Below are 22,283 nucleotides of genomic sequence, written 5' to 3'. Positions count from 1 at the left end.
TCAACCCTAAAGACGCAACTGGTATGTAATGTTTGGAATTATTTATTATGTTGCATCCAGTGCTTAGCACAATTTACATGTTTAACTCTGGTAGGAGTGGTGACTTCTTTTGTTGTGGATATTTTCTGACTGCAGAAGTAATTGCTTGAAGTGCTAGATTAAATTGTTTAAACGTTTACTTTATTCAAAGCCATGCTTTGTTGCTGTGTCATGCATTGTTTGTGTAAAATAATGCATGTTTATTCTGTTTAAGGTTATCTTCCTATTCCCTAATCCTTATTCCTCTGTCATTCAACTACTCTATTCAACAAATCAACTGTTTCAACATATTCAACAAATGGCATCAAAACCATAATAAAACACTAAAAAGGAATTGAGTTGTCCCTTTGCATCCTTCACGTGTTGAGCAAGCCGTTTTCAAGTTTGGGCAGAGCTGAAATAATTATAACACCTAGACAACTTGACAATGACCCATATCACAACCCTCATACCTCTTCACAAAAATGTACCTAAATCAATTTTGGAAAAAGGATTTTACTTACAAAAGACGTAGGAATTTATTTCCCCAGTTAGATATAGGTTCAGTAGGCCACATGACCAAGGAGCTATTGAAATTCTAAATATTGAAAAATTCATGTAAAACCTGTGAGATAAAAATTGACAAACGAAAGGGTGCGCAATGTGTAGGCCCACTGAGTGGACATTCTGAACCTTGTTTGAAGTCACCAGGTCACATGACCAAGGAGCTATTGAAACTACATTTTGAAAAATTCATGTAAAATCATGTGAGATGAAAATGGACAAACTAAAGGGTGTGCAATATAGAAGGGTAGTCAGTGGACATTCTGAACCTTGTTTAAATTCAGTAGGTCACATAACCAAGGAGCTATTGAAATTTGAATGTAAAAATAGTTTGTACTTTGTTTACGCTCCCTAACTAATTCAACTTGGAATACAAAATGCTGCTCACATTTCCACAGGTTTATTAGCTTTGGAAATTGAATTAATGTCCAAATCGTGAAAATAAGACCTGTGCACAATTTTTCCAACATGACACTCATTTGGAGTCTGTGGCTCAAGTGGTTTGAAAGCGTGAATATCTGTTGAATATCCAACTTGAAACTGTCTTTACCTCGGTGCTGGACAGTAGGCCTATGGTTGGTATTCCTGTTTTTATTTTCAACACTGATGTAATTAGTACAGTCATTGGCTTTGAAAGTATTCACCCACCTTGGCATTTTTCCTATTTTGTTGCCTTACAACCTGGAACTAAAATAGATTTTTTGGGGGGGGTTGTATCATTTGATTTACACAACATGCCTACCATTTTCAAGATTCAAAATATTTTTTTATTGTGAAAGAAACAAGAAATAAGAGGAAAAAAAACAACTTGAGCGTGCATAACTAATCACCCACCCAAAGTCAATATTTTGTAGAGCCACCTTTTGCAGCAATTACAGCTGACAGTCTCTTGGGGTATGTCTCTATAAACTTGGCACATCTAGCCACTGGGATTTTTGCCCATTCTTCAAGGCAAAACTGCTCCAGCTCTTTCAAGTTGGATGGGTTCCGCTGGTGTAGAGCAATATTTAAGTCATACCACAGATTCTCAGTTGGATTGAGGTCTGGGCTTTGACAAGGCCATTCCAAGACATTTAAATGTTTCCCCTTAAACCACTCAAGTGTTGCTTTAGCAGTATGCTTAGGGTCATTGTCCTGCTGGAAGGTGAACCTCCATCCCAGTCTCAAATCTCTGGAAGACAAACAGGTTTCCCGCAAGAATTTCCCTGTTTTTAGCACCATCCATTATTCCTTCAATTCTGACCAGCTTCCCAGTCCCTGCCGATGAAAAACATCCCACAGCATGATGCTGCCACCACCATAATTCACTGTGGGGATGGTGTTCGGTAAGGAGAGGTTTTGGGTTTGCACCAGACATAGCGTTTTCCTTGATGGCCGAAAAGCTACATTTGTCTAATCTGACCAGAGTAGCTTCTTCCATATGTTTGGGGAGTCTCCCACATGCCTTTTGGTGAACACCAAACATTTGTTTATTTTTTTCTTTAAGCAATGGCTTTTTTCTGGCCACTCTTCCGTAAACCCCAGCTCTGTGGAATGTACGGCTTAAAGTGGTCCTATGGACAGATACTCCAATCTCCACAGCGGAGATTGTTGCTGCTCCTTCAGGGTTATCTTTGGTCGCTTTGTTGCCTCTGATTAATGCCCTCGTCTGGTCTGTGAGTTTGTGGGTGGCCCCCTCATGGTAGGTTGGTTGTGCTGCCATATTCTTTGCATTTAAATTTTTTTTATTTAACGGTGCTCTGTGGGATGTTCAAAGATTCAGATTTTTTTTATAACCCAACCCTGATCTGTACTTCTCCACAACTTTGTCCCTGACCTGTTTGGAGAGCTCCTTGGTCCATGGTGCCACTTGCTTGGTGTTGCAGACTCTGGGGCCTATCAGAACAGGTGTGTATATATACTGAGATCATGTGACAGATCATGTGACACTTAGATTACGCACAGGTGGACTTTATTTAACTAATTATGTGACTTCTGAAGGTAATTGGTTGCACCAGATCTTATTTTGGGGCTTCATAGCAAAGGGGGTGAATACATATGCATGCACCACTTTTCCGTTTATAATTTATTTTTATTTTTTTGAAACAAGTTCTTTTTTTCATTTCACTTAACCAATTTGGACTATTTTGTGTATGTCCATTACATGAAATCCACATAAAAAAAAAAGAAGAAAAAAAAAAAAGATTTAAATTACAGGTTGTAATGCAACAAAATAAGAAAAATGCCAAGGGGGATTAATACTTTTGCAAGGCACTGTACATGACAAAAACGTGTACAATATGGCCGAGCCTAACTGAACCACAGCTGACTGCGAGGAAACGTGCTTCGGTAGATTACTTTCGGTTATGTTCGGCTATTGTTGACAGTGTGGGTCATGTACTAGTGGTGCGCGGGTCAGCTGTTTGTTCACCCTCACCCGCCGCAATTGCTAATAACCCATTCCCAACCGCCCGACTACATGTGATGAAGTGACAATCTGAAGCCCACACCCAACCCTAATCCGCAAATATAGATAATGCGCCATAGGCTACAGTCAGACTGCAGAACGATTTTTTTGTCAGAGGTTGCAGGATTTATTTAGCCTGTTTTAGGTATGTTTCTGATTATAATTTCCCGACATTTTGGTAGGCTATTTGTTAATCAACTTGTCTATAATTAGATACATGTAGCTTCTCTTTTGTCATTATATGTTGCACTAGAAGACTAAATAAACCCTTGCTCAACAGAATAATGTAATAGATCGATTGAATAATTCATATCTAGTTAACATCGGTAAAGTTCTCGGTCATCTTTCACATAGCAAAGACGTTTAGAGACTGGGAAGAAAATACAATAACACAACAAAAAAACGAAAGATTTTTTGTGCAAAATGTCCAATTGACATCAGTTTGACCGGTTGTAAGGAAAAAGAAAGCTGTGAAAACGACCCAACTTGTTTCTAATAAGATGCTTTGATGCATATTTTGTTGTTGAAATACTAACAGCTTTTATGATGTTTTTATGATAAAGCCAGCACCTCTACAGATGGTATCTAACTGAGAATTGCCTTCTCTCAAGATGCAGAAATTAATAAATCATATTTATCCAGTCCTGTTCCCAAGTCCAAATTTTGCCTACATTTGGTGTATCATTTTACTGCAAGAAATGCTTAATTCTGCAGGAGTTATTATTAAGACTATAGCCCTATTCACACGGGACTAGTATTACTAGAGAACGTTCTTTCTCTTTTTTTCTATAATTTGACAGTTGACAGAATCCTGGTGTGAAGATAGTTCAACAAATCCAGGCGGTAACAAGCTACACTGATAACTCGAGTTTGGTTATTGTCATGATGGAGGCCAGGCAGTGAGTAATCCGGTTTAGTTATGTTTAATAACTCAGAAATTGTTTGTATTGAAACGGATCAGAGGGTGAATATTTGTATTCGGTAGAGAGGATGTTATAGATTATATTTCTCTCAGAAAAGGGGAGATGTAGTGATGTCTGATTTGTCCCTAATTGATTGGTTATGCGTGTCATCGTCATAACCGAATATGACTAACCAAGCAATGACGACTAGCAGATAAAAGCTCTGTGGACTGCATGTTAATTCCTTGATTTAAATGTCAGTAAAAAAAAATTGTAACATTAGTTTAGTTTTTCTTTAACATCGACAACACACGTAACTGTGTCAACTAGGACATTGGGGTAGACAGCCCTTTGTCCACAGCAACATTGAGATTATTCTGCCCCGAAACGGTTGCTGTATCTATACCTCTTTCTTAATAATAATAAAAAGGATTTTGTCGCTCTTTTCAGAAAGGAAAAGTAAGCATGTTTATTTTTTCCCAAGTGTCTCTGAACCTCAGTGGTAGTTTTACCTGTTGACTTCTCGAGGTTATTCTCACCAGTTGTGGTGAGGCTGGCTGAGGTGGTCGTCTGAGTGAGGGGATGGGAGTTGGCTGGCTCACAGTTGGGGCCTGTGTGCTGTCCTCACTGGTAGACTGGGTGACTCCTTTGTTGTGCTGCTAATTGTCTCTCTGGAGTAGGTGACTCTAGAAAAGCCTGAAGGTGTCGCCTGTTTCTCCGAGCGATGGTGCCGTGTCCAGTTTCCACAACGTAGGATCTCGGCTCTGGAGATTTGCTGATGACAACTGGTAGTGTTTTCCATCCTTTCTCTCCATCCAGCTTGACTCTTACTCTGTCCAGGGTTTAATTCTGGTAGGGGGTGCACTGAATGCCTCCTCTTATAGAAGAACGGTTAAGCTTGTTTGGCTTTCTGGTCCTTCTGTTTAACACCGTCGTAGCTGATGCGTTTTGGTTGGAGTTTCCCATCCAGCACGGGGACCGTCGTCCAGATCTGATGTCATGTAATGAGTTGCGCTGGGCTTGCTCCTGTTGCGCTGATGGACGTACAGCTTTCTCCGCAGCTCCGTTTGCCTGCAGGTAATGGAGACTGGAGGTAGTATGAGTGAAACGTCATTCAGGGGTCGCTACTGCTCGTGTGCCTGTTTTGCATGTTATTTTGGCATTAATACGTGTCACATATCGGTTTGTAAAATTTAACAAAGCCGCATACAAACATGTTCTATTTTTTTGCTTTCTTGAGTAATGCAGCTCCAAGGCAGGTGTTTCAGCCTAGCTCTGCTTTCTGTGGTGGTGGGGCAGCTAGCGGAAAATACGGAGCGTTGGGGTTGGTAATGTTCTCTGGTTGCACCGTGATTGGCTCAGTGTTCTGTCACTTATGGGGACACTATGTCACCGCAAAATCTATGGGGAGAGCTTGAAAATTCAACCCCTTTGGGTGCTGCCATAGATTTACATTAGAAGTGCCCATCCAAGAAGGCTCAAGGTCATTGGCCACAGATAAAATGATGTCAAATCACTTTTATCTACCGTAGCTTTGATAGGACTGATCATGTCAACATCATACTTTCAAAATCTTAGCTAACAAGCTAGCAGTAATCATCATGAATTAAGTCGACAATCTACTGGCAAATCCTTTTCATATGAAGAGAAATTATGGATAAAACGTATCGATGCTCATCGGCCATTGGACATAAACATTACACAACAAGTTGGAAATCGCAAATTCAACAATGGAAGGAATCAGTGGCTAACTGCAAGCATTGCAAAGTAATCACTAGCCTGCTATTCAGTGGAGTGGGTATGTGGTTGGTGTGATTACTGATAATGACGCCGAAGGACATGGCCGGTGTTTTACGATCCCTGAACCAATTGTGCTATTGTGTGTTTTTTTCGCGTTATTTGTAACTTATTTTGGACATAATGTTTCTGCCACCGTGTCTTATGACCGAAAAGAGCTTCTTGATATCAGGGCAGCGATTATCCGGTCTTTTGCAGGAGGAAAAGATGGAGATATCATGGACTACGGTCCGGGTGCCTTGTAAGGATCCGTCGCTGAGAGGGTAATCTACCTTTAACATCGGTCCTATTAACCAATGTACAATCAATCGATAATAAAATAGACGAACTATGAGCACGTATATCCTACCAACATAAAAATCAGTAATTTCTTATGCTTCATGAGTCGTGGCTGAACGACGACATGATTAACACACAGCTGGCGGGTTTTAAGCTTTTTCGGCAGGATAGAACAGCGGCGACCTATGCATATTTGTAAACAACAGCTGGTGCACGAAATCTAAGGAAGTCTCAAGGTTTTGCTCGCCTGAGGTAGAGTATCTCATGATAAGCCAAGGACCGCACTCAATGAGCTGTATTCGGCCATAAGCAAACAGGAAAACACTAATCCAGAGCAGAAAGCACCAGTGACTCAGTCAATAAGAAAGTGGTCAGATGAAGCAGATGCTAAGCTACAGGACTTTTGCTAGCACAGACTGGAATATGTTCCGGGATTCTTCCGATGGCATTGAGGAGTACACCACATCAGTCACTGGCTTCATCAATAATAATAAATTACTTACTTGCCTCGAAGCGAGCATATAACACTGAAACATGCATGAACACTGCCTGGTATACAAACTGCTCGGCCTCCAATCGCAAGGTACTACAGAGGGTAGTGCGTACGGCCCAGTACATCACTAGGGCCAAGCTTCCTGCCATCCAGGACCTCTATATCAGGCGGTGTCAGAGGAAGGCCCTAAAAATTGTCAAAGACTCCAGCCACCCTAGTCATAGACTGTTCTCTCTGCTACCGCACGGCAAGCGGTACCGGAGCGCCAAGTCGAGGTCCAAAAGGCTTCTTAACAGCTTCTACCCCCAAGCCATAAGACTCCTGAACAGCTAATCAAAGGGCTACCCAGACCCCTCTTTTACGCTGCTATTATTCTCTGTGCATAATCTATGCATAGTCACTTTAACTCTACCTACATGTACTGGCGAACCGGTGCCTCCGCACATTGACTCTGTACCGGTACCCCCTGTATATAGCCTCGCTTGTTATTTTACTGCTGCTGTTTAATTATTTGTTTTATTTTCTATTTTTTACTTATGTATTTTTTACTTAACTTCTTAAAGCATTGTTGGTTAAGGGCTTGTAAGTAAGCATTTCACTGTAAGGTCTACACCTGTTGTATTCGGCGCATGTGATAAATAAAATTGGATTTGACTTGATTTGATTTGGTCCAAGTCTGGGTTTAAGGGTCTATTTTCCAAGCTTAAAATGATAAACATTGGCCATGCTGTCAATCCAGCATGACTTCTGCCGCATTCAAACCAATTGGGAACTGGGAAATTTCAGATTTCATTGAGTTCAAGACAACTGGGAACTCGGAAAAAAACTAGCTCTGACTAGGAAAATACGGTCATCTAACTCGGAATTCCAAGTCGGGAAGTCGGGCCTCTTTCTAGAGCTCCTAGAAAGATCACTGACGTCATGATTCAACCTTGATTTTTTTCAGAGTTCCCAGTTGTCTTGAAAGCCCATAAATCCAGAGAATGCCAGACAAAGTTGGATGACAAAATTTGCCCATGAAGGACTGCCGCGCCACCTTCCTGTTCGAGTGAGCACAGCACAACAATGTTGTCGTCCCCTTATGCCATAGATAGTACATCGCAATTGTCAGTAGAAACCACATTTGTTCAAGCAAGTCAACCATTTCAGCTGTTTTTTTAAAGGCAGTAAATGAGGCTGAATGAACTGTTTCGCTGCCAGACAAGTCTCCACTGAAGCCAGGTGTAGTAGCAGTGGTAAGAATTAACTCCATGGTGCTGAAAAGAAAGCTCTGCTGTTGGGACATCTTTATGTAGGCCGTAACATGCTGACCAGACCGGACACGTCGTGTGCGCGAGCGTCGCAAAATACATTTAGAAATCCATGTTTAATTATTGCAGCCACACTGCTCACGCGCGCCAACGAGCGTCTGCGATGCCAAGGGCTAAAATAGAACTCCTTTCTATTTCTGACGCAGATCGCGCTGCAAGTCCTGCCTCTCCCATCTCCTCATTGGTTTATAGAAGCAGGTACCCACGTGCCATCTCCTCATTGGTTATACCCACGTGGGTGATTGAAAGACGAAATGTTTTGCCGGTTGTCGTGGTAATACTATGAAAGTGTAGATGCCAATCACCATATAAGTTCAAAGATGAAAAAGCCTGGAAGGAGGAGAGATGACTAGAAACGATTCGGTTGGCCGTTTTATGTGTGGATTAATTGTTGGAGTAGAGGACCTTGTGCATTTCAGGTAAAATAACAACTCAATATTTATATCCCAGGACAAATTAGCTAGCAACAGCAAGCTAGCTAAATAGGACAAATTAGCTAGCAAGTGCAAGCTAACTAGCTAAATTGCCATACATGTTTAATGCTTTTCGACCTGTCCCCAAATTAATGTCATTGGTTCAGAGTTTGTTTTGATATTTCAACCTGTGTGTTGTGATTGCGTTTGGTGTAGGGTGACAACACATGTATGCACAATGGCGCACGTGTGCAGCCGGTTTGGGTTCCGTGTAACAGTTTGAGGGCACCATTTGTCACCATTATGGTGCAATTATTGTATTGTTCAGTGTTGTGGTGGCTTTGCTGGCATGCATCTAAAAGAAAATCTTTGCGTTTGCGCCACCAAGATTTACAACCTAAAATTGCTACTGTTAACCACCTCTTTTACCACTTCACCAAATATTTTCCAAACATTACTTTTCTGGCCCTTTTATTTTCAACTTTCTTTTCACAGCTTTTGTCTTATTGAATTAAACTTTGACAATGTCCTTTTTGCATCCATGGGTTGATGTTTTCTGCCTGTTCCCAAAAGCGTTATTTGGCGATTGGCTGTGTAGCTATTTGGCGAGTTTACAGTTAAGCCCTAAAGTTTAGGCTTATGCATTAATACCAGATATTCTAAAATAATGAAAGAAAAACCTCAATGTAGCCTATATAAATTGCATAATAATTATACATTTATGGATTTTTTTAAAGGTTTTGTTTCTTTATTCAACCCTGAGCCTGCCTGCCGTTCTGTACCTCTCGGACTCTACTCTGGATTACTGACCTCTGCCTACCCTTGACCTGTCGTTTGCTTGCCCCCCTGTTTTAGTAATACACTTTTGTTACTCTAAACTGTCTGCATCTGGGTCTTCTCCTGAGCCTTGACAGGAGGTGGAGATATGATATTCATACACTTAGGTTAACCCGACTTTGAGGCGCCGGTCGGTTCTGTCACTTGTATTTTCAATCTCTTCACGCATTGCACGTGATAGTGATGCACGGGCTGACTCATAACACACAGTTATATCCGTGTAGCCACGGGGCTATAGCGGTGTGACAGTGCATCCAGCTTGATATTCTTGGATCCCGGTCGGTAGGAGAGGGAGAAGTTAAACCGGATGAAAAGCAGGGCCCACCTAGCTTGCCTGGAATTGAGACGCTTGGCGGTGCGTAGATATTCCAGGTTCTTGTGATCCATTCACACAATGAACGGATGTTCTGCCCCCTCCAACCAGTGTCTCCACTCCTCCAACGCCATCTTCACTGCGAGAAGCTCACGATTCCCCACATCGTAATTCCTCTCTGTGGCGTTGAGACGATGGGAGAAGAAGGTGCAGGGCAGAACGACAGGACAGGACAGGCCCCACTCCGACATCCGAACTGACGGGTCAGGATGAACCAATATGGGAGCAGTGGTGAAGCGGTGCTTGAAGTCCCGGAACGCCCGGTCAGCAGCTGGGGACCACGTGAACAGAACCTTGGGAGAGGTGAGTGCAGACAGGGGTGAAGCCAGGGTGCTGTAACCCCAGATAAAGTGGCGATAAAAGTTGGCAAATCCCAGGAACCGTTGCAGCTGCACTCTGGACGTAGGCTGGGGCCAATCCACCACCGTTCTCACCTTCCCAGGTTCCATCTGTACATTCCCTGCAGCGATGATGTAACCAAGAAAGGGGATGGTGGAGCGATGAAATTCGCATTTCTCCACTTTCATAAAAAGCTGGTTCTCCAGGAGGCGCTGGAGGACCTGTCGAACATGGAGCACGTGTTCTTGGGCTGAGTGGGAGAAAACGAGGATGTCGTCGAGGTAGACGAAGACGAACCAGTTCAACATGTTGCGGAGAACGTCATTAACCAGGGCCTGGAACACAGCTGGGGCGTTGGTAAGGCCAAATGGCATAACCAGGTATTCGTAGTGACAAGTGGCCATGTTGAAGGCTGTCTTCCACTCGTCCCCTTCCCGTATCCGCACCAGGTGGTAGGCATTCCACAGGTCCAACTTGGAGAAAACGGTGGCCCCCTGGATTGGCTCGAAGGCCGAGGCGATGAGTGGTAGCGGTTAACGTTTTTTCATCGTGATGTCATTGAGGCCCCGGTAGTTGATGCACGGGTGCAGGGTTTTGTCCTCTACAAAGAAGAACCCTGCGCTGCGGGGGAGGCAGAAGGACGGATACACCCTGCAGCTAGGGAGTCCTCGATGTAGGTCTCCATATCCTTGGTCTCCGGACCCGACAGAGTGTACAGTCGTCCCTAAGGCGGTGTGGTGCCTGGGAGAAGGTCAATCCCGCAGTCATGGGGTCGGTGCCGAGGAAGTGAAGTGGCCCGGGCCTTACTGAAAACCTCCCGGAGGTCGTGGTACTCCGCGGGAAGGGTGGAGAGGTCCGGGGCAACTTCCGAGCCCACAGGAAGACGTCCCGGGGCAGGCTCCGCTGACTTCAGACAATGGCATGGCAGAATGGGCTCCAGCCCATGATGGCACCAGCAGTCCAATCTGAGGGGATTGTGTCGCTGGAGCCAAGAGAATCCCAATACCACAGGAACCTGGAGACTTAATTAGCATAAATTGGATTGCCTCGCTGTGGTTCCCTGACACTCGTAGGTTGATTGGAGTTGTATTGTGGGTGACCCGGCCTATACAGCGCGCCATCCAGCGCTCTAACATCCATGGGAATGGAGAGGGGCTGAGTGTAGATGCCCCGCTCGGACACCAGGGTAGCGTCAAAAAAACTAATTGATCCCAGAGTCGATGAGTACCCGGAGAGATTTTGACTGGTTCCCCCACAGCAGGATGGCATGAAAAGGAGTGCGAGTAAGGGGAGAGGAAAAGTTCTCAGTTTGGTCCACTAGAGCGCTCGCCCCTTACGGTGAGCCTGGTCTTTCAGTGGACAAGAGGACACAAAATGACCAGTAGTCCCGCAATACAGGCAACTCTTCGTGTGAAACCGGTGTAGATGTTCTGCTGGGGACAGCCTAGCTGCATTCGCTCGGGAAAAGTTGAAATGGCAGACTTCGGAGACTCAAGGGGAAACTCGGGTAGCCTCGGGTCCTCTCGGCCACAGACACGTAGGGGACTTCCGGGATGACTCAGAGGCGAAGTGGAATCCTTGGGCGAGCGAGTGGAATCGGAACTCCTCTCCTTCCTACGTTCCTGTAGCCGCATTGCCTTGACCATCGATCCGGATGGTCAAGGCAATGAGCGAGTTGAGAAGTCAGTAGTTCCCAGGATGCTACCTCATCCTTCACTTCCTCTGATAATCCGTGCAAGAACGCGTCGAACAGCGTTTCTCGTTTCCAAGCACTCAGCTGCTAACGTGCAGAAATCCACTGCATAGTCTGCCACACTGCAGGAGTCTTGTCAAAGCTGGAGTAACTTCCGGGCAGCCTTTCTCCCGGACAATTGAGAATTGAAAACCTCCGCCACAAACTCCTCCAGACTGAAGCATATGGTCGACTGTTGTTCCCACACGGCCGTAGCCCAGGCGAGAGCCCTCCCGGACATCAGCATGATGAGGTATGCTATCTTCGAGCGGTCGAAGAGGCCTGCAACTCAATGATAAGAGAATACTGTGCGAGAAATGCCCGACAGGTTCCCGACTCTCCAACTAAGCGTTCTGGGGGAGGTAAGTGAGGTTCTCCGGAAACCGGGGAGGCCGCACTGCTAACAGCCAGGTTACTGAGGGGCTGGGAGGTTACCGTTGTGGTAGGCTGCCTGACACAACCTGCGGAATTGCTCCAGCAATGTTTTCAACGTGCGGTCATGGCATTCGGCCAAGGTATGGAACCCACGAAGAAACTCCTTGTGCCTTCCAATGGTGGCTCCTTGGGAGGAGACGATGTTGCGGCACTGGTCCAAGTCTGCTGGGTTCATCATGGCCAGTTTGTACTGTCAAGACTCAGGAGATGACCCAAATGCAGACAGTTTAGAAGTAACAAAAGTTTATTTCAAAAACAAGGGGGCAAGCCAACGACAGGTCAAGAGCAGGCAGAGGTCAGTAATCCAGAGCAGAGTCAGAGAGGTACAGAACAGCAGGCAGAGTCAGGGCAGGCAGAGATCAGTAATCCAGGGTGGTGTGACAAAGTACAGAACGGCAGGTAGGCTCAGGGTCAGGAATACTAGTAAACAGGAACTAGAGAAAGACAGGAGCATGGGAAAAATGCTGGTAGGCTTGACGAAACAAAACGGACAAACAGAGAACACGGTATAAATACACTTGGATAATGGGGAAGATGGGCGACGCTGGAGGTGGGGTGTACAAGCACCAAGACAGGTGAAACAGATCAGGTTGTGACACCTCCTACCGCCAAAAGGACTAACAGCATGTACAACGGGTAGAGTAAGTCTAAATATAACTGTATTAAAATTCTGACTTGTAGGAGACTATTGCGTCTTTTTTAGGGCGACTTCGGTCAGACTGATAATCCATGGATTAGCGATGGTAACAGTCTGATATTTAGGCAATTCATGGAGCAATATTGTGTCCGTTTCTTGTAAACTAGAAAATGTGATATAGGCTAGTCTCATGTGTTGAAAGAAACCAAGTAACAATTTAAAATATGTACCTTTTTAAGATTAAATAATTATTTTGTCACTGTAAACCCAATCTGTTTTGATAAGCATTTATTCACTCCATATCACCATGGCGCCTTTATCACTTTACATTTAATTGCACAAAAAAAGTTGGACTTTTATGACACACACACAATCAAAAGTTCTCATGTGTGTCCTTGCCAGTGTTTCTATAGAACATCAGGCATCATGGCAGGCCAGACAGTATCCATGAAGGAACCAGTATGTCTGATAGAGAACGACAGTGATGGGAAGCTGCGTGTGGTCCGCAGCGCACTGGGCATCCTGGACCAGATTGACCAGCATGTGGTAGTGGTGTCGGTGGTCGGGCTGTACCGCACCGGCAAGTCCTACCTCATGAACAAGCTGGCTGGCGAGAAAAAAGGTGAGTACATCCACTAAAGCATTTTTGAATCTATGGTCCGACCAAAGTCCAAACTAAAATATAAACACAACATGTAAAGTGTTGGTCCCATATTTCATGAGCCTAAATAAAAGATTCCTGAAATTTTCCATATACACAAAAAGCTTATTTCTCAAATGTTGTGCGCGAATTTGCTTACATCCCTGTTAGTGAGCATTTCTCCTTTGCTAAAATAATCCATCCACCTGACAGGTGTGGCATATCAAGAAGCTGATTAAACCGCATGTACAGTTGAAGTTGGAAGTTTACATACACCTAAGCCAAATACATTTAAACTCAGTTTTTCACAATTCCTGACATTTAATCCTAGTAAAAATTCCCTGTATTAGGTCAGTTATGATCACCACTTTATTTTAAGAATGTGAAATGTCAGAATAATAGTAGTGATTTATTTCAGCTTTTATTTCTTTCATCACATTCCCAGTGGGTCAGAAGTTTACATACACTCAATTAGTATTTGGTAGCATTGCCTTTATATTTTTTAACTTGGGTCAAACGTTTCGGGTAGCCTTCCACAAGCTTCCCACAATAAGTTGGGTGAATTTTGGCCCATTCCTCCTGACAGAGCTGGCGTAACTGAATTAGGTTTGTAGGCCTCCTTGTTCACACACGCTTTTTCAGTTCCGCCCACACATTTTCTATGGGATTGAGGTCAGGGCTTTGTGATGGCCTCTCCAATACCTTGACTTTGTTGTCCTTAAGCCATTTTGCCACAACTTTGGAAGTATGCTTGGGGTCATTGTCCATTTGGAAGACCCATTTGCGTCCAAGCTTTAACTTCCTGACTGATGTCTTGAGCTGTTGCTTCAGTATATATCCACATACCTTTCCATCCTCATGATGCCATCTATTTTGTGAAGTGCACCAGTCCCTCCTGCATCAAAGCACCCCCACAACATGATGCTGCCACCCCCGTGCTTCATGGATTGGGATGGTGTTCTTCAGCTTGCAAGCCTCCCCCTTTTTCCTCCAAACATAATGATGGTCATTATGGCCAAACAGTTCTATATTTGTTTCATCAGACCAGAGGACATTTCTCCAAAAAGTATGATCTTTGTCCCCATGTGCAGTTGCAAACCGTAGTCTGGCTTTTTGATGGCGGTTTTGGAGCAGTGGCTTCTTCCTTGCTGAGCGGCCTTTCAGGTAATGTCAATATAGGACTCGTTTTACTGTGGATATGGATACTTTTGTACCTGTTTCCTCCAGCATCTTCACAAGGTCCTTTGCTGTTGTTCTGGGATTGATTTGCACTTTTCGCACCAAATTACATTAATCTCTAGGAGACGGAACGTATCTCCTTCCTGAGCGGTATGATGGCTGCATGGTGTTTATACTTGCGTACTATTGTTTGTACAGATGAACGTGGTACCTTCGGGCGTTTGGAAATTGCTCCCAAGTATGAACCAGACTTGTGGAGGTCCACATTTTTTTTCTGAGGTCTTGGCTAATTTCTTTTGATTTTCCCATGACGTCAAGCAAAGAGGCACTGAGTTTGAAGGTAGGCCTTGAAATACATCCACAGGTACACCTCCAGTTGACTCAAATGATTTCAATTAGCCTATCAGAAGCTTCTAAAGTCATGACATAATTTTCTGGAATTTTCCAAGCTGTTTAAATGACTTGTGTCATGCACAAAGTAGATATCCTAACCGACTTGCCAAAACTATAGTTTTTTAACAAGAAATTTGTGGAGTGGTTGAAAAACAAGTTTTAATGACTCCAACCTAAGTGTATGTAAACTTACGACTTCAACTGTACCTTGTGCTGGGAACAATAAAAGGCCACTTTAAAATGTGCAGTTGTCATACAGCACAATGCCACAGATGTCTTGAGGGAGTGTGCAATTTGCATGCTGACTTCAGGAATGTCCACCCGAGTTGTTGCCAGAGAATTGAATGTTCACTTCTCTACCATAAGTCGCCTCCAACATCGTTTTGGCAGTACGTCCAACCGACCTCACAGAGCAGACCACGTGTAACCAATCCAGGCCAGGGCATATACAGGGCCTGCTGGAGGTCATTTTGCAGGGCTCTGGCAGTGCCCCTCCTTGCACAAAGGCGGAGGTAGCGGTCCTGCTGCTGGGTTGTTGCCCTCCTACGGCCTCCTCCACGTCTCCTGATGTACTGGCCTGTCTCCTGGTAGCGCCTCCATGCTCTGGACACTACGCTGACAGACACAGCAAACCTTCTTGCCACAGCTCGCATTGATGTGCCATCCTGCATGAGCTGCACTACCTGAGCCACTTGTGTGGGTTGTAGACTCCGTCTCATGCTACCACTAGAGTGAGAGCACCGCCAGCATTCAAAAGTGACCAAAACATCAGCCAGGAAGCGTAGGAACTGAGGAGTGGTCTGTGGTCACCACCTGCAGAATCACTCCTTTATTGGGGGTGTCTTGCTAATTGCCTATAATTTCCACCTTTTGTCTATTCCATTTGCACAACAGCATGTGAAATGTATTGTCAATCAGTGTTGCTTCCTAAGTGGACAGTTTGATTTCACAGAAGTGTGATTGACTTGGAGTTACATTGTGTTGTTTAAGTGTTACCTTTATTTTTTTGAGCAGTGTATAACCGGCTTCGACACCGGCGGGATTGTCTGAGACCAGCCACCGGGACAGCAGATGAAACTGTGGGTTTGCTCAACTGAAGAATTTCTGCACAAGGAAGCTCATCTGCGTGCTCGTCGTCCTCACCATGGTCTTGACCTGACTGCAGTTCGGCGTCTTAACATACTTCAGTGGGCAAATGCTCACCTTTGATGTTATGGTATGGGCAGGCATAAGCTACTGACAACGAACACAATTGCATTTTATCTATGGCAATTTTAATGCACAGTGATACTGTAACGAGATCCTAAGGTCCATTGTCGTGTCGTTCATCCGCCGCCATCACCTCATAGTTTCAGCATGATAATGCACGACCCCATGTCGCAAGGATCTGTACACAATTCCTGGAAGCTGAAAATGTCCCAGTTCTTCCATTGCCTGCATAGTCACCAGACTTGTCACTCATTGAGCATTTTTGGGATGCTCTGGATCAACGTGTACGACAGTGTGTTCCAGTTCCTGCCAATATCCAGCGACTTCGGACAGCCATTGAAGAGGAGTGGGACAACATTCCACAGGCCACAATCAACAGCCTGATCAACTCTATGCGAAGGAGATATGTTGCGCTGCATGAGGCAAATGATGGTCACACCAGATACTGACTGGTTTTCTGATCTACGCCCCTACTATTTTTTAAAGCTATCTGTGACCAACATATGCATTTGAAATCCATAGATTCGGGTGTAATGAATTTATTTCAATTTTCTGATTTCCTTTGGACTGTAACTCAGGAAAATCTTTGAAATTGTTTCATGTATTTTTGTTCAGTGTACATAACAATATGCATGACCGCAACACTGTTATATGGATAAGATAATCATTTCTCATAAAGATAGGGTAATAGAAATGTGAAACAGAATGTGTTAACTTATGTACTGCATTTGTCATTGAGTTAGAGACAGATATGCTGCACCAAAGTACAGATTTGTCCTGTTCTGACCACATTAGGATTTGATGTTTTTTTCTCTCCAATATTGGAAATTCGACACACACTGTTATTGCATTGTGGAAACTACAGTTTCTCTTTGTTTTACACCATAACGTACAACCAGACAGCAGAGCAAACATGCAAAAAACATTTTGTTCCGACCACATTTGTTCTAGGTGGGTTGTGTAGATCAGGGTGCCGTTTTGCACTGGCTGCTAGTTTCACTTTCAGTCTGTCAGTATTATATACAGTATAACTAGACAAAAATGGTTCATCTGAAAACCAGCAGCCTTGCGTAAACACTTTATATCCTGCTGCCTCTTTACAGATTCCATCCTAAGAACCATTTTTATCCTCTGTCCTCAAGGTTTTGCCCTGGGAGCCACCATCCAGTCCAAAACTAAGGGCATCTGGATGTGGTGTGTGCCTCACCCTGAAAAAAGAGACCACACCCTGGTGCTGCTGGATACAGAGGGTCTGGGGGACGTGGAGAAGGTGGGAGGTCAAAGTTCACTCTCTGTCAAAAACCTTTTATGGCTGTTTAGATGACAGAGTATAACAGTGCTATGGGTAAAATCCCATGTTATCTCAATAAACTGTGTCTAGTACTGATAGCTGATGTCATCAACTGTATATAATGTCTAACTTATAAATGTATGATATATACCAATTGATTCTAAAGAGTATAACAAATAAATAATGACCCATGAGCTTAGTTATAAGCTTGTTTTACTCCAATGTTTGTATATGTAATTAAACACTGTATAATATCATGATTAACTACAATTATGATGTCACGGATGGTGAGTCATTGCACCCGTAGCTCAGTCTATGAATTTGAGTGGTTACATTTCTCCAGGCCCATCCCTCAGCTTTTTTTTGTTCGCTTTTTTTTAACCAAAACTGAGGCAGGGTGCAGCTTTGTTAATGTTTCAATTAAGGATTCCAGCTTTGACCTTTATTTAGGTAGGGAGCCCATAAAACGGCGTATGGAGTAGACATTTAGTTACTGACTTAATTTCACTCTAGTATGAACAGAGTACCAATGTGTTCCTTCTGTTGTGTCTGCAGGGTGATGAGAAGAATGACAACTGGATCTTTTCCCTGGCTGTCCTGCTCAGCAGTACTCTGGTGTACAACAGCCTGGGAACCATCGACAACAACGCCCTGGAGAAACTACAGTATCCTTCAGCAGGCCTATAAAGAAATATAGTGTAGTGTTGTATGTCTGGATTCATTTCATCCCCAACAACCGAACTGACCTCAAAAAGCGCTAATCGCTCAGCACTATACTGTATGTTAGTAAATCTGGGTTCATTTTGTCCTCAACACCGCCTTCTACAGCTATGTGACAGAACTGACAGAGCACATCAAGGTGAAGTCCAACCAGCGAGACGGGGAGGAATCTTCAGAGTACCTGCGTTACTTTCCTTCCTTTGTGTGGACAGTCAGAGATTTCACCCTGACCCTGGAGGTTGATGGGAGACCCATCACAGCCAATGAGTACCTGGAGAACGCTCTTAAACTGAGAACAGGTGAAGGGAACACCAGCTAGCACAGCTAACTTAATCTCTTAATCTAAACCATGGTTAGATTGAATTTACCAATGTTGACAATACCTTTACAAAAGACATGTTGGATATAAAAATATGAAATGCTTTTCTTCCACACAAAAAATGTCACGGTTAAACATTTAATTTGTTAATTAATGATTGATGTACTTTTCCTTTTATTTACAAAGGTCATAGTAAGAAAAATCAGGCATACAATCTGCCTCGTAGCTGCCTGCGGAACTATTTCTCTCCTCGCTGGTGCTTTGTGTTTGAGAGGCCAGCCAGCGGAGACAAAATGAGACGTATGGAGGAGCTGACCGACGCTGACCTGGAGCCTGCCTTTGTGGAGCAAGCCAAGGAGTTCTGTGACCACGTCTTCAAGGAGGCCAAGACCAAGACCCTGAAACAGGGCCTGAAAGTTACCGGCAGACGTGAGTATTACAACACTGGTATTGAGGATGGAAAGCACTTATGAAAGTAGGTCATGATGTTTGATAATACAACTAAACTACTGCTGCTACTATAACCAGTTCCTCTATTATTATTATTATGATGATTACTACAACCACCATGACCAGTACAAGTAACAACGCATTAGTACTTCAATTCCTACTAATTCTACTACTTACTTTACTTCTATACAAGCACCACTGACCACTACAGTACTACCACCATCACTACCACAACTACCAGATATGCTGATTTCCTGCCCTCTCCTGCAGTGCTGGGAAACCTGGCAGAGACGTATGTGTCTGCCATCCGGAGCGGGCAGATCCCCTGCCTGGACAATGCTGTGTTGGCTCTGGCCCAAATTGAGAACTCCAGTGCCATCGAGAGGGCCAGGGCCCACTACCAAAAGGGCATGGCTGACTGGGTAGCCTACCCCACAGAGACCCAAGAGGAGCTGTCTGAAGTGCATGCTGTCATGGAGAAGGAGGCTGTGGCCATATTCATCAACAACTCCTTCAAAGACGAGGACCAGAAGTACCAGTTGGAGCTCATGGTATGGGAATGTAGATTCTATATTCAATGAGTCAATATTCAATTCAGTGATGCATGTATTTAACAAGATGAGGATAATTTGTCATTTGTGTGAGCTACCCCTTTATGCTACACTTACATGTACATTTTAGTCATTTAGCAGATACACTTATCCAGAGTGACTTACAGCAGCAATTAGGGTTAAGTGCCTTACTCAAGGGCACATTGACAGATTATTCACCATTTATTACCTCAACTGAACCAAGACGTTCTGGTACATTCTGAACCAACCTCTCAAACACAAAAATAGAAAGTGCTTCAAGAGGAGTATGAGAAGATCTGTGAGAGGAACTACAAGGAGTCCCAGAAGGCATGCGAGTCCAAAATCGAATGCATCTTTGCCCCCTTGGAGGAGAAAATAAGGGATGGCTCCTACATGACCCCTGGAGGATACAAAGAGTACTGCAACGACCTGAAACTGGCCACCAGCGAATACAGATCTGAGGGAGGCAGGGGAGTGAAGGTATGTTGGGGAGGTGGTGCTATTTTAGGATATTATGTAATTATCATGTTTTGTGGATGCTGGTCAAAGGAGTTATGAATGCACTGATGTGATGTTAAATATTATGTGTGGTGGTTCCAGGCTGAAGAGGTACTGAAGGAGTACTTGGAAAGGAAGGCCATCATTGGTCAGACCATCCTGTCAGCAGACCAGTCCCTCACTGAAGCTGAGCAGAGAGCAGAAGGTGATATAGGTCACCATGAATATGCACTCCATGACCTGGCAACAACATTCTAATGACCACCAAATGGAGGCTTACCTCTCGTTCTCTTTGATATTTATCTCTCTCTCTCACATACTCTGTCTACCTGCAGCGGAGCAAGCGAAAAGGGAGGCATCTGAGCGGGAGAATCGAGCCATGGAGGAGCAGCTGGTTGTCCAGGAGAGGTTGAGAGCGGACCAGCAGAGGACGTATGAGGAGAATGTGAACCAGCTGATGGAGAGGATGGAGAGAGACAGTAGAAATGCCTTGGCAGAGCACGATAGAGTTCTGCAGGCCAGACTTAAGGTAGGAATTTAAAAAACACAAACATTGAGGACAACACTTTAAAACTACAGGAACTCTAGGGGTAAGATTAACTGTGTATGTGTTTTGTTTTAATGACACAGTCCGTGATGTGTAAAAACAAACCTTGTAATTTCAGGAGCAGAATGACCTTCTCCAACAAGGGTTTGATGACAGAGCACACCAAATGCAAAGAGAGATAGATGCGCTTAAGGGTGCGAAGGCACAAGAGGAAGAGAAAAAACCCTCATTTATGAGCACAGCTCTGGATACTGTTGGGACTGCAGCTACCTTGTTCCTTCCAGGAATACTTCCCAAAGTAGGAGGAATGGCTGTGAAATGGCTGTCTAAGTGGTTCTGATGTAGGTTCCCGAGGAGGATGATGAGCTATTATTCTTATAGACATATGGATTGACTGAATGTGTATTTATTGGTAGTTGATTCATGGATTTAGATTAAGCACTCAGTCAAGGTTTTATTTGATGTTAGTTTTTTTTGTACGTCATTTGAATAAATAATTAGCATGCCTAATCATAATGAAGTAGAATTTTTAGAAAGCACTCTTAAAAATGGTTTTGCATTTGTTTTACTATTACCAAATAGGCCTACTTCTTTTTAACACTGACGACATTTACATGCAGACCAATATCCTGTTATTATTCGGGATACTCAAGTACTCTGTTTTTGAGTTGATGCATATAAACGTCATATTCCATTTACAATAACCCGAAAAGCTTGTATCCTGGTTATGAGAATCCCGTATAAGATGCCTGGGATATGCTGATCTTAGACGGTAAACTGTGGCATGTAAATGTCCTATTCCGTTTACTGTTTTCCACGGTCTGCACAGGCTCAATTTCACATATCATTGGTGTTGTGTGATGATGTTTTCATCTGATTGTCAAACAAATCACTTTAAAAAGTAGGCTAAAAGAACATTTCGATCCACCATGATCATTTATTTTGCTGATACTCCGTACTGGACCATATAGCCTACTGGCTACTTTCACCCCTAATTTAGACACGTTTTATCTATAATTTTTGAGATTTGGTAGGCCATATTATAATTTCTGAGATTTGGTTGGTCATTTGTTTATCAACTATAGTTAGATACATGCAGCTTCTCGTCTGTCATGACTAAATATTGTAGTGCTCACCAGAATAATGTCTTACATAGATAGCATGAAGGCATTATTAATGTAGTTAACACCGGTATAGTTGTCTGTTTTGTTTAGGAACCAGGGAGAAAACGCAGTAACTCCAAAACAGTGGAACTATTGGTCCTGTGCAAAATGTCCAAATGTCATCAGTTGACTGGTTTTAAGGAAATACAAATTTGAGAACTATAAAACATGTTTCTGATAAGACTTTACTTCGTCTTGGGTGAATATTTGATGTCTTTGAAATACTGGCTGGTTGCAGAATAGTGTCATAACAACGCATTCACATTTTCTCAAGAGATGCTGAAATAAATATTTCTCCACTCCTGTTCCCAAGACAAAACTAACATTTATTGTATCATTTTACTGCAAGAAATGCATAATTCAGTAGGAGTTAATATTATATTACACTACATGTGAGTGGTTATAGGCCTAGAGTCAGTATCCTTATTTTCAGTTACTATTCCATTTAACCCATTTGAATTTAAATTAGGAATATTGTTTATTAATTTTAAATATTTTGTTTATTTCACCTTTATTTAACCAGGTAGGCCAGTTGAGAACAAGTTCTCATTTACAACTGCGACCTGGCTAAGATAAAACAAAGCACTGCGACACAAACAACACGGAGTTACACATGGAATAAACAAGCGTACAGTCAATAACAAAATACAAAAGTCTATATAGTGTGTGCAAATGAAGTAAGATTAGGGAGGTAAGGCAATAAATAGGCCATAGTGGCGAAATAATT

At 43.3% G+C, this 22,283-nt stretch overlaps 1 protein-coding gene across 1 annotated transcript in view; it reads left to right on the top strand.

Annotated features, from left to right (window-relative positions):
* Nucleotides 1-22,027, top strand: part of LOC120064289 (guanylate-binding protein 1-like) — a 36,296-nt gene extending 14,269 nt beyond the window's left edge. The window contains exons 2-11 of the mRNA XM_039014746.1: nt 12,978-13,197; nt 17,139-17,266; nt 17,843-17,952; nt 18,116-18,306; nt 18,513-18,755; nt 19,047-19,327; nt 19,616-19,828; nt 19,949-20,051; nt 20,182-20,375; nt 20,512-22,027. Coding sequence (XP_038870674.1) covers nt 13,002-13,197; nt 17,139-17,266; nt 17,843-17,952; nt 18,116-18,306; nt 18,513-18,755; nt 19,047-19,327; nt 19,616-19,828; nt 19,949-20,051; nt 20,182-20,375; nt 20,512-20,733 — 1,881 coding nt within the window. The 5' untranslated portion in view covers nt 12,978-13,001 and the 3' untranslated portion in view covers nt 20,734-22,027. The remainder of the gene's footprint in view (nt 1-12,977; nt 13,198-17,138; nt 17,267-17,842; nt 17,953-18,115; nt 18,307-18,512; nt 18,756-19,046; nt 19,328-19,615; nt 19,829-19,948; nt 20,052-20,181; nt 20,376-20,511) is intronic.
* The last annotated feature ends 256 nt before the right edge of the window (nt 22,028-22,283 follow it).

This window comes from Salvelinus namaycush, chromosome 19 (genome assembly GCF_016432855.1).
Source record: "Salvelinus namaycush isolate Seneca chromosome 19, SaNama_1.0, whole genome shotgun sequence".
In the NCBI taxonomy this organism is placed as follows: domain Eukaryota; kingdom Metazoa; phylum Chordata; class Actinopteri; order Salmoniformes; family Salmonidae; genus Salvelinus; species Salvelinus namaycush.
This window is presented reverse-complemented; position numbering and strand designations above follow the sequence as displayed.